Raw genomic sequence first — 16950 nt, 5'->3', positions numbered from 1 at the left:
GGTGTTGCCATGGATATGCTGATAGAAGACTGTCTTTGGGCCTCCTTCTTGATCCATACAGCTTACCCTGAGGTTGCTACTCCTCCAAGAAAACTTTTACTAGTCTCTCCTTTCCTTTGCTCAACAGCAAAGATCATCAAGCAGCAACCTGCAGCCTTCTGGTACAACTACAGAGCAGAACACAACCTATCTTTAACAGCAATCAATATCAGAACCACTGGCATTCACGTATGCTATCAAGAACCCAGATCAAATAGTGCCTTCAGTTTTGTTGTCAAGATTTGAAGTCAGGCACAAAAGAAAGGGTACAGAAAGTGAACACAAGACAATACCCTCAAGAGTGTTTTGGGGTGCATGCTGGTACTTACTAAGCAAGGGCCAAAGCAACAGGAACTAAGACAATGGGACCTTGAGAGGTCCAACCCAGCCAAGGTAGTGTAACTCATTCTCCAACTAGTCAGCTAGTGCTGACAGTGTCTGCAGCCCCGAGGCACAGTGACCCTGAAGCAAGGGCCCCTTATTCCTGTCTGGCTTTGTTCTCCACCCTTTATTCTGGCCTGCTCCGCCTCCCCAAATTAATTCATCTTCAAAGTTCCATAGGAATACTCCTGGCATAACTGGATTCTCCCAGAGTTAACCTTTTAACACATCATTATTAGAGTTGTCCTGGTCCCTCTCTACCCCTTTCTACAAAGATGGTTGCTGAGATAAACTGACTTTCCTTCCTGAGTTTGCTGGTTCTCCTGCCCTCATCTTCCCTTTACTTAAGATTTCTTTACTCTAGATTTCTTCATAGGCCTTTCTGCCTCATCTCACCATCCCCAATCAGAAACGTAAACATGATTGTCCTTTAAAGTCCTCTCATCACAGACGTACACACACTGCACGATCTGTTGCTTGCTCGCCTCTCTAGACAGTGAAGGCCAACTTTCTCACTGTCTACTGTGCACATCCCTTTACCTACTTTCTCTACAGCTATGAATCATATATTTTCATCTCTCTACAGCACATTACTCTCTAGTGTAAATTTACATTAGACTTAGTTTTGTAGAACAAAATTAGGCTCCTAGAAGTGCGCTGTCTTTCATTATTGTGTAGCTGGTACAAGACACCATGAAATCAAATGCTGCTCAATGTAAAGTTGCTTGAACAGCACTTTCATAGTGTGGATGGGAATCCAAGCCCAGATGCTGTTACTCCATGGCTTCTTTTAGTGCATCAGTTCTCATCAGTTATTACCATCATACTTTTATGGTAAACATATTGATAAAAATCATATAAATGGGCACAAATGTTTTTGTCTAATCAATCAACATTTATGTGTACCACATATCTGATTGTGCACGCGCGCGCACACACGCACGCGCACACACACACACACACACACACACACCTTCTTCCCTCATACAAGACCAAGACAAGGTATGAGGAATAAAACCCATGGCCACGGATGTCAGAGATGAAGAGATTCCACCCTAAAGCATAGTTTCTTAATCACTTTTCTACAGAACTCAATCATGTTTAAATCTTGAAAAGTGATTCCAAAAATAAAGGCAAGTTCTGAAACAGAGTCTCCAAAGGGTGACTGCACACCTGCAGTGTCCAGTACTTAGTGCCCAGGTACATAGCAATGATAACATTAGCAGGTTTACCTGAGGTATTTCAATGTACATCTTTACCTACACAGTCAAGGAAGTGCGAGTCCCTTTTTTCCATTATCATAAGCTAGTAAGAAATTTCACAATTTTGAAACTAGCTTTGTCATTATGGGTATAAAAAAAATAGGCAATAACCTCAATTAAAGCATGGCAACTTTTCAGCATTTAAATAATCGTTTTATTGTAATACACTGTCAACTAAAAGTTATAAGCTAGAAGAAAGGACAACTTCCCTTAAGATCATTTTACTGTCTATTTCTAAAGAACATGAGAGCTTAAAGAAATCATTTGGAAACTTTATTTATTAAAATATCAATGATGAATTGCTCTGTTTCTGTTCAGAAAACACTAATACAGGCTGTTCCTAATACATTTTCTCTATTTCTTATAATCAATGCTTTTAGGGCCTTGTTTAACAAGAACAGAATACTTTCTAATAGAGGAAATTAAGAGGTATTATAGAAGAGTTATGGAAACCATGAATAAATCAAGAGGTAAATATTGTGATTTTTCAAGCAAAGAAATCCATATAACAAGTCATCTGCAAAGCGATGCAATGACCCGTTACTTGAAAGTCCACTGTTCATGTTGTTTCTTCCCAGACCAGTCTCCTAACCATGCAGCATACATCCAACACTCTAACATGACTACAACCAAACTTTGAGACAAGCTCTCATGTTATAGCTCAGGCCTGTCTCAAACTCACTGTATATAGCCCAAGCTGGTATCAAACCCATGATCCTCTGCCTCTGCCTCAGCATCTCTGGTGCGGGGATACCAGCAGTGCACAAGCTTGGCTGATAAAGTAGTTCTGGTCCCACAGTAACTGCTAACAAAACGCAGGCGGTTATTACAGCTCCCAAATACATGATGGATATATGGCAACTCCAACATACAAAATCAAAAATGGCAGGCATGGGCAGGCAGTGATAAGAGAACTGTTACTTCTGATGTCCAATCTTGAGATTCTCAGGGCCAAGGGACAGAGCTAAGAAACACATACATTAGTAAATACTACAGTATCACATTTTTCATTTTTTTTTTTTTTGTGGAGATGTTAGCTCATGCCACACTGCTCATTGCTTCTCTATGAACACACACACACACACACACACACACACACACAGTCAAAAATTAAGAATAGTCTGAACATCTGATAACAATCCTGTGAGGACAGTGATGTTAAACTGAAACTAAATATTAACATTTCTGGTGTTCAAGGACTTTTATTTCTCACAGAAAGTCAACAGACTTAGGAGATCAGGTATTCCCATTTAAAACAGAACGCTTTGATTTTTTTTAAAGTCTATTTCCTAGCTTAAGTGCATTTACAGAATATGGTATAAAGTATTAGTTGGGTACATTATCACCGACAATTTTATCAATGATTTCAGGAGTACCCCAGGCAACAGCCTTTCATACCCAGCAGGAGTTGTGGGATGGAGAAAGAGTAGGGTAAAACAGGTAAGGTAACTAGTTATATCACACAGCTAAGAAAATATCAGAAGTTATATACCCTAGGAAAGACAGGAGAATGGACTCCAAAGGACTGACATGCTACAATTTTAAAGTCAAGTTAAAATCGCTGTATTCTGAATAACAAGGGACACTTCATGTCTCACCTCTCACTGTCAGTGAATGTGGAGTTTAGTCCAGGGTAGACCAAACCTACAGAAAAATGACTAAGCGCAGCAGAGACCTGCAACCAGCACACAGTGCTTGTGACAACAGCACCTGAGTCACTTTGTATGCTCCGATGATTTTGTTTGGTTTAGATGGAACCTCCTCTGTGAAGAGTAAGCTATCTGGATTATAAGGTCAAAGCACGGTGTGGCTATCAGTCAGATGGCAAACTCAACCAATTCTTGAATCTTAATAGCTTTACACTTCGCTCACCTTTAGCTTCCTGGTGTGGAACTCCTCTTACTTCCCTTAAGTTAATATAGAAAAAGCAGGTACTATTTACATTGAATTCACAATCCTTCTTACTAAAAGGAATATATCTTGCTGTAGCATAGTAAAATGATTTTTTTTTTTTTTGAGACAGGCTAGCCTAGACCTCACTATATGGCCCAGGCCAGCCTGGACCTTGTAGCAATCTTCCTGCCTCAGTTTCCTGAGTATTAGCATGAGTCACCATGTCCAGTAGGAAATGAGTGCTCTGAAACCTCACTATACCCACACTTAGAAACACAGTATGAAATATGCTCTGGAAAAGATTCTGCCATTTCTGGCAACTCAGTCAGGTGGCTTTTCTGTGCATACTGCAGATATGCTAAGGATGGTTATTCTGGGCTGCAATCTAGTATCGAAGTGGAAACCAGAATAACTATGTAAAATTTAAGAATGCAGACTTGCACTGGAAAGCCCAAACCTATATACTCCAACAGTCACCAGGGCTTTGCCACTGTGGTTTCTGCTGTCATGGAGACAAGCCAAGTAGAGACCATTGCTTATATCTTAGTCATAAATATTCTTCTTAAAACAATCTTACAGTCCGATCTGTAACTAGGTTTGAAAAACATTGTCTACTTCTCTAGAGAGGAGCCAAAGAAAGAGAATGATTTTACAAAGAAAACAGTGCTTCTCTTAAATATACTGGCAAAGGAGGAACGAAAAGGTTAAAGAAGGATCGACACTGGCAATACATTCACTATGGACAGAGTGGACTGGAGAAAGCCAAGCATGTGCCTCATTCCCTACACACCTGTGACCTTATCTGAAGAGTATTTACAAAGATTCTAGAAGGCTAGGACCGGCTGGATAACTGATAACTGAGGCTTTCAATTTTTTATTTTGTCTCCATATTCAGTAGTTTCAGCTGAATACTCTAAAACTTTATGACAGATGCTACTCAGTGTCTGCATACAGACTGATAAATATTATAAGCAATATTATATAAAGTATCACTTATAGAACATTGCCAGAATAGTAACTGCAACATCTAAGCTTCTCTCTTTTCTTCTATTTCTAAATTATTCCTTTTAGAAAATCATTGCAGACAAAATCTAAAGTAAAAATGTCAACTTTATAAAATTTGACCACATGAAAACAAAAACAAAGCAGGCTGCCTGAGAGGGTTTCAGCACCCACTGTCCAGACAGACAACGGCACAGCCAGTGTCCACGGCCTTGCATGGCAGCAGCGCGCCCTCTCACACTACAGGAGCTTGGAGGCAGCCATAGCACAGGAGCCATGAGGACCGCCGGGACGGTGGCCTGTGCCGGGAGGGTGAGCTCAGGCCGAGACACCAAGAAGTTGAGCTCAGCACGAAGCAGGCCATCTTCCGGGGAGTCTAAACATTAATTAGCACAGCTGCACTCCGAGAAGAGAAGACAGTAGAAGTAATTCTTCTCCAGACAATGTACCAGTAGTAAAGAGCAAAGTGGTTATTTACATTCTCAGAGCTCTTCCCTGGAGAAATCAGGGGGAGAGGAAAGCTTACAAACTGAAAGATGAAGTAAAATGGATTCAGATTTCATATTAACAGGAAAAAAACAAAACCAAACAAAACCTAAGGAAAGACTACTTCCCTCGAAGAAGAGTAACCTTCCTACCTTTGGCTGAAAAGAATACCTACAGAACTGTGTGGGCAGCTGTCACACTGGATCAGACCACTGGCCCTAATAGGTAACCAGAGTGTTAACTGCAGACATACTATCTAGCCTACAGTCACAGAAAGCAGGTAAGTTCTTCCCAGCAGGACAATCCCCACCGCACCCCACCCCACCCCAGCAGCAGATGCTCCTGCACTGCCCATGTGAACAGGAAGAGGCAGAAGCAACAGGGCTGGGGAGCAATCAGCTCTAAGAGCAGAGCAGCACTACAGACTCACCCCTTCTTTCCACACCCAGGGCAGCTCAGCAGGAAAGCAGGGCTGTGCAGCCTTGACTGGACCAGGGAAGCAATGCTCTCCCCAGAGACTAAACGTGAGATCTACTTAACATTTTCACAATTATTTAAACAGACATTCACTGTTGTAGCCCTGATAACTCTCTTCCAGTATTCTTAACCATTAGATGTATTTTGGGGGAATATTTATTCACATAATTTTGCTTAATACAGTTCTTTCTACAAAGACTGAATTTAAAAGTATCCACAACATTTTCAATTACAGTAACAACACATTAATAAATTATAAATTAACAAAATCTTTATATTTGTTTAAAAAATCATTTATCAAATGCTAACTTCCAGATTATCTGGAAAACTAAAGATGCAAGTTGCTAGAAATCTGGCATCCCAATTAAATTCTGATTTTTAAAAGTATATAAAATGTCCCTCAGATTACTCCAAGTCCCACTGCAGAAGTGTTTATTTCACCCTTTTTCATAAGGTGTTATGTTTACAACTTGCTAAACATTTTACCCAAACATAGGGAAACTGCCTGGAAATGCAAAGCACAATGAAGTAATTACAGGAAAGGAACAAAAAACACCTGTTAGGACAGAGTCACTGTGGCCCTAGAGCGGGGACCATCAAATCTGGACTTTTCAAAGTTGCATAGCTGCGAGATGGTCACTGCTAACAAGCTATTGCACAGTTTCATTTTAGAAGAAACAATGTATTTCAGAAACTGCAGTTCAGTAGACAGCTCTGTGTAATGAACTAAAAGTAATTATGTACCTTGATTTACTCTTTGGATGGCACTTTTATATTAACCTTTAATTCACACTACTAATTCATGTAGTTTAGCTCTCCAACCCAGAAACCTACTTTTCATACATGAGGGGGAGGTGGAGGTGAGGGTGGAAAAACTTCAATTATACTCTCCATTCACAGAATATTATACTGCTTTGATTACATTTCTTAGTTCACATTGAAGAGTTTGTAAGAAAGAAATTGTGTGGTTTTCAAGTTAAGAATAGGTGAATGCAGAAACATTATGTTCAGGGAAAATAAAAAGTCCCCAAACTAAAAAAAAAAAAAAAAATTAAAAAAAAAAAAAAACCAAACAAACCAAAACCAAATACACTAAAACAGCAGCTCTACAGAACTTAATAAAAAGTAAATCAACTTTGAAATGAGTTAACTTTGGCGTCTGAATACAAAATGTTTATCAGTGTCATCTATGCAGTGACTGGTACAGGATGTGCAGCATTTTCAAAATCCCTGTGTGTCCCTTATATGCAAGTTTGGTACGCTGAGTTCTGTGGTTCCTGTCCTTCTCTGGACTACCCAAGTGTCCCAGAACTCAGATCCTGGCTGAATAAGCCTGCAGTTCTCATTTTCTTCCAGAGACAGATCTTCAAATCTTCTAGATTTCTCAAGCATCTTGAAAAGACAAGAAAACCTGTATAAAAATAGATTATCCTAAGTCATGGTCAATAATCGTAATGCAATAGAAATAAATACAATATCTACTTCCCCGTGAACAGAATTTTTATCATGGTAGCCTTTCACACCTCCCCTTCTACTGCTTCAAAAATGTATATAACTATTCTGTAGAACAAAGCAAGAAACAGAATGATCAGTTAAAGCTTAACAGAGTCTAAAAAAAATTAAAAAATCAGCAAAAACTTAAGTCATTCCTTTTCCACAATAAATGTTGAGAACTAAGTACACCCATGTACACACACATGTACACACATGTACACACACACACATACATATACACACCTTCACAATCATAAAATCATCTCCCCAAATAAAAATAGTAAGCAACTTCATAATTAATCAAGACTATGCACCTTCATGTCTCTATTCTGAGTTGGTAAATTCTTATGCTGTAAATATAATGTGGGGTATCACTACTTAAAAAATAATTCCTTCAAGCTTTTGGAAACAGACTCTGTTGTTTAGATTTCTGCAAGAAAGATCAACCTCTCCTGTTTATTTCAAAGCTCAGGTGTCAGGTGCAGGACCCCTAACATGGATGAACTAAGATTGTTAAGAACACAGAGATATTGTTTGAGGTTAACATAAAGATGCTGGTAACTGAGATGGGATGTGTTCCAAAACTCCCATAAGGTTTCTGTTGACACCAAAAAAAAAAAAAAAAAAAAAAAAAAAAAAAAAAAAATTTAGTGATGAGACCATGACTGAAAAGCCTAGGTTTGTGGTTTCAGTGTCTCCTAATCTCCAACACAGCAGCAGCAGGGTCCATTAGGGTTCTGCCATTCAAGGACACCCAGGGAGCATCATCCCAGACACTGTCTTCTGGCACCTTGATCTAAGTAAGACCTTGTCCTGTACAGAACTGTAATTTTTGTTCATTAGCCATTTAAAGTACTTTGTTGGACCACCTTCACTGTGCTAGTGCAGACTAAAAGACACATATTTATCTGCAGGTTAAAGTTAAGGGATATAATTGGCATATTAACCATTAAGTTAAAAATACCTCCCTTTTAATATAGCTCAGGCCGACCTGGAACTTCTGCCATCATGCCCAGTAAAACTCTCATTTTATTAGCACTGGTTTTCTGTATCTCTTAAAATGCTTCAGTAATTTTCCATAATTGTGTTGACCTAGACACAGGGCAACATTTGACAGCATCTCAAAGTATCCTCTTCATCCAGAAAACTTTTTTTTCAGGCTGGGGATTCAGCTCAGTGGCATGGACCGCCCACCCCCCCCACCCCCACCCCTACTCCCCTGGCCAGCACATGTAAAATTTTAGGTTCAAGCTTTAAAACAAGCACAAAAAACCTTCATAAGGACTGTGGATGTACCATGGTGTAACTGCTGGCATGTACAAGACTATGGGCTTGACTTCCAATATCATCAAACAAGACAATAAAATCTCTACCTTTTTAATAGTGAAGTAAAAACAGAGATGTGCATGTGCCCCAATACAACTTCAACATATCCCACTGCTCTGACCAGAAGAAATCTTACTATCCCATTTTTACTCAGGCTCCCACTAGCTTCCCAGGTGATGGTCTTTTCGGGCCCCAGGCTCCCAGTGCCTCTGCTTTCACATGGGCCCTGCTACAGTCCTCACTTCTCAATCTGTTAACTTTAAAATTATCATCAATGCTGCAAGCAAGTTTCTTAAATACTTCACTTCAGCAACTAGACTTCAAGACTAAAGAGCAAGAGCTACTAATCGTATCATCCTTTATTTATTGTCTATGGGGGCAGACATGTGTGGAGGCCAGAGAACAAGATATGGGAATTGGTTCTCTCCTTCTACTATTTAGGTCCAGGTTTTCAGGTCTGGTGACAGTCACCTAAACCCATTGTCTTAGGGTTATCACTGCTGTAATTAAATAATTTATGTGTTTTATACTTCCACATCACTTTTCATCATAAAAAGAAGTCAGGACAAGGATTTGAACAGGGCAGGAACCTGGAGGCAGGAACTGGTACAGAGGCCACAGAGGGGTGCAACTTACTGGCTTGCATGACATAGCTTTAGCCCTCTTTCCTTAAAGCACATGACTCAGATGTAAATGACATACAAAGTTGTGCATATGCCATGTAACTGGATGAGTGAGGTACAACTTGCTTTTTAAAATCATGGGTCTTAACTATTAACTACTCTGACCCTTAAAGAATTTTTCCTGGACAACGTGATCATGATAATGTACACCTCACTGTCTGGCTGTTTCCTCCCAGCATTAAACTTTAATTAAATAAACAAATGTGTTTTAGAGTACCAAGAGTATTCTAGTTACTCAATACCTAACTGTATTCCTGAATCCAGAACAGCTGCTGTCTTTTCTTTTTGCTGTTGGTTTGGGAGTGGTGGAGTGGTTTTTGGTACTGGGAATTAAGCCCAGGATGTGTTAAATGTACATTCTAACAATGAGCAAGACTCTTAAGCCTCCATAGTGTATCTTTACTATATAAAAACTCATCTTTAAAGATACAAAATATCTAGAAAACACACACACACACACACACACACACACACACACACACACACACACACTCTCTTAAAAAGCTGAAAACAAATGAAGATGAAAACAATAATCCAAAATAACATTTTACAAACCAATTAAAACAAAAAAGGGACAATTACCCATAACACAGGAATCTGGTGTGCTTAATCTGAAGGGTGCTCTGGACAAGATCTATTTACTTCAAACCACTCATCTATGCAGCTAGAAAAGAACAAAATTAGAAAAGTATAAATCCTATGTATAATTATATCCTAACAGTTACAATAAAAATACCCACTACTTGACTTTACTGTCTTTGGAGGGGGGAAAATGGTATTTTTACTTATTACACCTAAAAAAAAAGATGTTAATTATACTTCAGTTATTCTACATTATTAAGGTAGAAATCCTCACAACTATGCAACGAAGTACTTTCACTATCATTTCATCAATATTTAAAAATCAAGTAAGAGTCAGAAAAATATTTCCTTTTCAAAATAGTTACATACAGGCCTGCTCAGGTTGTCTATCAGTATAATAAAAATAGATTTAAATTTTTAGTTCTTGGCATTACTGCATAACATTTAAAAAGTACACATTTCTGTGTAATTATTGAACCTTTAATTCTATTCTGCTCTGAAATCCATAGATACACAGACAAAGATACCAGTTATAGTGCACTCATGGACTTACTGGAAATTATATACAGGGTATATATAAGTATCCTTTTTGGATTTTTGTGTGTGCATGTGGGTATATGAACATGTGCATACATGTGGAAGCCAGGCACAACCCTGGAGGGCATTCCTTGAGTGCTGCCCATCTTTTCTTATCCAACAGGGCATTCTCACTAGCCTGGAATTCACTGGTAAGGTCGTGAGGCTAGCAGAGCTGTGGTCCCAGGGACCCACCCACCTCCACCCCTAGCACTGAGATGATAAGTTCTGGTCACCACACTAGCTCTTTTTTGTGGGTTCTGAGGATTGAACCCAAGACCCCATTCATGCAAGACAAGCACTTTACTGAGTTGTCTTCAACAGTCCATAATTATTCCTAATATAGATCTGCACTGCCCAAAGCAGCAGTTATGTAAATTCATTAGCTTAATTAACAACAGAATCCCGTTTCTCATCCCATTTCAAGTGCTCACAATAGTGATACCTGCAATGGCTGCTCTGCTATCAGCATAGATGTAACACATCCCCTCACTGTACAAAGTTCAAAGTCACAGAGCTGTAGCAAATAAACAATCAATGTCTTCAAAGAACAAGTAACTTGGCCCAGCAACCTGTAAGCAACTAAAGAAGGATTCAAACATTCTCACTGTGGGCACATGTTAATTTCTGAACGCTCATAAAGCCAGGTTAGCTAATGCTAACATAAAGCTCTGTTGTCATGTTCAGAGCCACTGGCACCATTTCTACCTGAAATGTAAATATGCTTCAATCTGTAACACTTTTATCAGTCATCTCAGTTTATCTTTTAAATCTGACTGAGTGTATGTAGGTGACGCACATGTGTACATGAGCTCTGGACGTCAGGAGGGACAGGGTTAGAGCCTCCATAGCTGGGATCACAGGAGGCTGTGAGCCACCGTGTAAGTGCTGGGAACAGAAGCCAGCTTCTTGGCTGCTGAGCCATCTCTGAGCACTCCTGAGGCTTATTTTGGAGAGATGGAGAGAAGAAGGATATATCTTAAGCGAAAAGAAAGTTCTTGTAAAAAGGTAAAAAAATTTCCTCATTTTTTCCCTACTTCCTTAGATGCTGAATTTCACATGTATTGCATAGACAACCTAGAATTTTTTTCCCATTTCCTCTTCACTGAACTTTAATTATGGAAATAGAGGGATGCATTTCTTTTTTATCTTTAATCTTTTTTTTTTTCAGCCCAGTCGTTATCCCCCTCCTGGTAATGAGGTCTGTCCTCAGTTCCTCATCCCATTCCTCACCTCCCCCCACCCTGCCACTCCCCAAGGCCTCAAGTCTCTCCAGGGTTAGGCTTTTCTCTCTGAGGCCAGTTCTCTGCTGTATATATGTCGGGGGCCTCATATCAGCTGCTGTGCTGCCTGGGACAACCTAGAATCTTTAGTTTAAACTTTTTTTCTTTTTTTTTTTAATTCAATATATTCTTTATTTACATTTCAAATGAATACCCCTTTCCTGGATCCTCCCTCCAAAAGCCCCCTTCCCTCCCCCTGTTCCCCCATCAACCCCTTCCCATTTCCCTGTCCTGGTATACCCCTACACTGCTGCACTGAGCCTTTCCAGGACCAGGAGCCACTCCTTCCTTCTTCTTGGACATCATTTGACATGTGGATTGTGTCTTGGGTATTCCAAGCTTCTAAGCTAATATCTGCTTATCAGTGAGTGCATACCATGAATGTTCTTTTATGATTGGGTTACCTCACTTAGGATGATGTTCTCCAGCTCCATCAATCTAAGAACTTCATGAATTCATTGTTTCTAATGGCTGAATAGTATTCCATTGTGTATATATACCACATTTTTTGTATCCATTCCTCCGTTGAAGGACATCTGGATTCTTTCCAGCTTCTGGCTATTATAATTAGGGCTGCTATGAACATAGTGGAGCATTTATCCTTATTACATGCTGGAGAATCCTCTGGGTATATGCCCAGGAGTGGTATAGCAGGGTCCTCCAGAAGTGACATGCCCAGTTTTCTGAGGAACCGCCAGATTGATTTGCAGAGTGGTTGTACCAACTTGCAATCCCACCAGCAGTGGAGGAGTGTTCCTCTTTCTCCACATCCTCACCAGCACCTGCTGTCTCCTGAGTTCTTAATCTTAGCTATTCTGACTGGTGTGAGGTGAAATCTCAGGGTTGTTTTGATTTGCATTTCCCTAATGACTAATGATGTTGAACATTTCTTAAGGTGCTTCTCAGCCATCCAAAGTTCTTCAGGTAAAAATTCTTTGTTTAGCTCTGTACCCCATTTTTTAATAGGATTATTTGGTTTTCTGGGGTCTAACTTCTTGAGTTCTTTGTGTATATTGCATATTAGCCCTCTGTCAGATGTAGGGTTGGTGAAGATCTTTTCCCAATTTGTTGGTTTTAAACTTAAAAAAAGGAGGATTCAACTGGTTTGTTTTGTATCTGTAACTGATTGATCCCAGCACCATTTACCAAATGCTTACTCTGTCTACAACACTGTGACAGTAACTCCCTCCAGTCAAATGGTTTTATTTACTTAATTTTATTAGTGCTAACATTTTCCAAATTTTAATGTATTTAAATCCTCATAACTAAATAAGTTTGTACTATTATCCTTACCTTAAATATTCAGAGACAAGGAAACCAAACCTGTCTAAGATCACAGAATGAGTTACTCAGAGGAAGGACTGGCAGTTCTGATAGCAGCTGGCCTGTCCCTCGGCCTCATGCTGTGAATGCCCCATGCAGGCTCAGGTGCTTATGAACTCAGTTCCGTGCTTGTTTTATTTCTGCATCTCTCATGATACGTGCCAACAAGATTATTGTTCGGGAGTATGCTTACTGCTCTGTCTGGCCTTTTACTTTTAGTCCATATATATTTTTAGAAACACTGTGTCCAGTTACAAGAAACTAAGATTTGATTGGGGCAGCATTAACTATTCAGATTAATTTGGGTATAAATATTTTTATAATACTAAGTTCTTCTATATACAATATGATTTATATGTATATTAATCTTAGATACCTTATGTTTCAATAAGGTAAATATAAAAAACATTTACATTCATCAGACTGAATCACAGAGCTAAGGATGCAGCTTAGTGGGAAGGATCAGCTGGCCCCGGTAAACCCTGACTCCATCTCCATCTGAGAAGTAAAAGCAGATGCAAGAAGTGGGAAGTCAGGCACAGAAAGTCACTTGCTCTCAGGAGGCTGAGGGAGGACACAGCAGTGAGGGAAGCTTAGGCTACAGGACACTGTGAAGCTATCCTCCTATGCTATACAGTTAGATTCTATCTGCACAAATAAAGTCTAAACATGGCAAGCTACAACTGCTCAACTCTTTTGTATCTTGACTCACTTATTTTTTAGTCAGGAAATTTTTTAAATAATCAAGGTAGTTTATATCAAGATAGACAGATAATCAAGAAGAGTTTTCTGTATTTACCATTACATAGTAATTCTAGTCTAATGTTTCCTGTGATGGTTTACTTTGTGTGATGTTAGTATACATTGTTAGTTTAGTTATTAATTGCCTAGATATAGTTCTCTACCCTTTTAATTTTGTACTCATCTGCGTAAGGGAGAGAAACGAGGTGGAGTGTTATTAAGAGTTTGCATGAAGAGGAAACCTTTTAGTCCTAACTACGATGCTTGAACTAAGGAAATAACCACTTTGCTGAGACATCAGATGAGTCAAGGGACCAGCGAGCTCACCCTTTGTGATAGATGCACAGGCAGGGCAGCCGCGCTATGGTGTCCCCCTGCTGCAGTTCTTCAAGGCATATTGCACATTCCCCAGCATCCTTACTCAGCACATCCTCTGTGAAGAGAGGAAGAATTTAGTACAGCAAAACTAGGCATCAAACTGAAAAACTAAAGATAAAACCAAAGCCCACCAATGAATGACATACTGCACCTGTACAGCTATACATAAAACTCAGCGCCTATGTATCTTGGAGAGCTGTTGACTACGACCAAGGTGCTCACCACACCTGCCTCTGGATGGCTTACATTCCCACTTCACCGAGGCTTGAGTAAGCACAGACATGTCACCATCATTCTCAACTTGCACAAGATGCTGATCCAAAGCCAACAACTCAGTTATTTGTAATTTGAAGTTCATATTCTTTCCCCTATGTAACAATATTAGTTTGGTGTCTAAAATAGTTCAAAAAATTTGGTGTAGTATGGCTAAGAAGACATGAATATAAAACACCATTCTAAGTTTTTGTTTTTTTTGTTTTTAATTGAAGAAAATAAAAAGAAACAACACCCTACAGGGAATTGCTAAAAACAGTGCTTATCTCAGAGAGGGGGAGGGGGAACAAAGAAGACTATAAATGTTTTTGTTTAAAAATTCCAGGGTTGGGCTGGAGAGATGGCTCAGTGGTTAAGAGCACTGACTGCTCTTCCAAAGGTTCTGAGTTCAATTCCCAACGACATGATGGTTCACAAGCCAATCATCTGTACAGCTACAGTGTACTCATATACATAACTAACTAACTAACTGAATAAATAAATCTTTAAAACTCCAGCATTTTGGAGATTAGACAAAGAGAGAAAAAAAAGGAAGGAAGGAAGGAAGGAAGGAAGGAAGGAAGGAAGGAAGGAAGGAAGGAAGGAAGGAAGGAAGGAAGGAAGGAATTTTAACTTTTCCCAACAATGGCATGCCAACCCCAGATAGTGGTCTAAGTGGTTTCCAGACAGCGCTGAAGGTACTGTAAAAACTCCATGATGTTTAAGAACACAAGGGAAAACCCCTTACTACAAATCACATGTTCCTTTAAAAAAATTCAGAAATTGTAATTTAAACCATTGCTGTTTTTGTTTGTTTGTATGTATGTATGTATGTATGTATGTATGTATGTATGTATGTGTGTGTGTGTGTGTTTGTATGTATGTATTTATGCATTTATTTGTTTTTGAGACAGGGTCTTACTATGTAGCCATAGCTGGCCCAGAGTCACTATGTACACCAGGCTGGCCTCGAGTGTACAGAGATCCTTCCTTGCCTCTGCCTCCTGAGTACAGGGAATAACAGTATACACACTACTTGAGCTCAATGTTCTATATTAATGTTTAAAGGGACCCTGGTCGAAGTTCATGTTAGTTACATATCCTTTGTGTTCCTTTAAAAACGCTGAAATCCTTAAGTATGCCATCAGTATCGAGTAAGAATAAAACCTTTAGAGACTATGTAGCTCCCCTCAATGATTTATTCTGATGAAGCCAACTCAGACTAGAAGCCTGGTAATGAACAATTTCCATGAATAAAAAGGTATCAGCATTCATAAATTAACATATACCATGATCAGCAGCTAACACGGAGATAAGGACAAGTGCCACAGCATTCTCAAGTTCCTGTACTGCACTGTTTTTCTGTTGACCACAGGAGCCACTATCATCAGCGGAGACTGGACCGAAGCCATTCTCTTCCTGTTTTCTCTCTACAATGGCGGTCTCCTTCTATTGCCACCTCCCCCTTTCTTCTTTTCCACTGAAGTCTTAGTGTCTTAGTGTTTGGCCTATCATTTAAGGACCCAGATTACAGTTAAAGTTAAGGACCCAGTTAACAGACAGATAACAGGAAGAGCAAAAGATGATGGGCTTCGTCACCAGCACTGCAAAACAGAGAAAACCACTTAATAAAGATTTCTAATTCTTAAAAAAAAAAAAAAATATATATATATATAGTATATTCCTACCATGTAGATTTTACCTGCGAAAATGAAACCAATTTAAGCCTAATAAAGGTGTGAATGAGTTTTCTAATAAACTGAAGCACTACTTTCTATGCAGCCCATACATGACTATGAGATATATCACTGGTTTTTATATCCCAATTAAAAAAAAAAACACCTCCATAAATTATGACACACAATGCCAGCATGGGAAGCTTCAGGCAAGAGGACTGCAAGTTCATAGTTACCCTGAGTTATACAGAATGACCCTGTATCAAAAGAAACAAAAGCAAACAGAACTGCAGCACACACTCATCTTAAAATAGACCCGCCTCCTCCAGCTGACTGACAATGTATTCAGGGCTCAGGAGACAGACATCGGCTCTCAAGCTCACTCATCATGACAGGACAGATGAGTGAGATGAATAGCTGAAAAACAAATCTGTTTCCTAGAAGTCCACACAACAGATTCAATAGGAAATAGCATATGAAGAACCAAATATATTGTTGAAAGAAAAATACCTGACTTCTCTAACACTTCTATATTGACCTATAACCAGGTTAATGCCTTAAAAAATTTTGCTATGATAATTTTAATATTTATTAAAGCTAAAATATCTAAAATTTCATTAAATATATTTCTAAATGTTATGCTACCCATAAAATTTGTACAAAAGGCAAATCCAATCTATAAAATTATATTTTAAGAATATAAGAGCTGGGCAGTGGTGGCACACGCCTGTAATCCCAGCACTCTGGGAGGCAAAGGCAGGCGGATTTCTGAGTTCCAGGCCAGCCTGGTCTACAGAGTGAGTTCCAGGACAGCCAGGGCAATACAGAGAAACCCTGTCTCGGAAAAAAAAAACAAAAACAAATCCAAAAAACAAACAAACAAACAAAGGACCAAAGAATATAAGAATAAGAATTGTATTTTAAGAATTCTATATGTTTTAATACTTGATGAGGCAAGTATGAACGTCAGACACTTTGAAGTTTAGTTAAAAAAAAAAAACTGTCCTACCTTAATTCAAAATGCTATATTTAAGGCAGTTATTCTGATTTTAAATTCTTTTAAGCTCCAGTACAATGACAACTATATTTTCAATAT

General features: G+C 39.1%; 1 protein-coding gene across 2 annotated transcripts in view; it reads right to left on the bottom strand.

The window, feature by feature from the left end:
* Positions 1-1942: 1942 nt before the first annotated feature.
* Znrf2 (zinc and ring finger 2) overlaps positions 1943-16950 on the bottom strand; it is a 70026-nt gene continuing 55018 nt past the window's right edge. The window contains exons 3-5 of one of the 2 annotated variants that reach the window (XM_052173770.1): positions 13876-13981; positions 9626-9707; positions 1943-6951 (exon numbers count right to left, since the gene is read on the bottom strand). In XM_052173770.1, coding sequence (XP_052029730.1) covers positions 9650-9707; positions 13876-13981 — 164 coding nt within the window. In that variant the 3' untranslated portion in view covers positions 1943-6951; positions 9626-9649. The remainder of the gene's footprint in view (positions 6952-9625; positions 9708-13875; positions 13982-16950) is intronic. The other variant, XM_052173771.1, reaches the window with a different exon arrangement.

This window comes from Apodemus sylvaticus, chromosome 2 (genome assembly GCF_947179515.1).
Source record: "Apodemus sylvaticus chromosome 2, mApoSyl1.1, whole genome shotgun sequence".
NCBI lineage: Eukaryota > Metazoa > Chordata > Mammalia > Rodentia > Muridae > Apodemus > Apodemus sylvaticus.
This window is presented reverse-complemented; position numbering and strand designations above follow the sequence as displayed.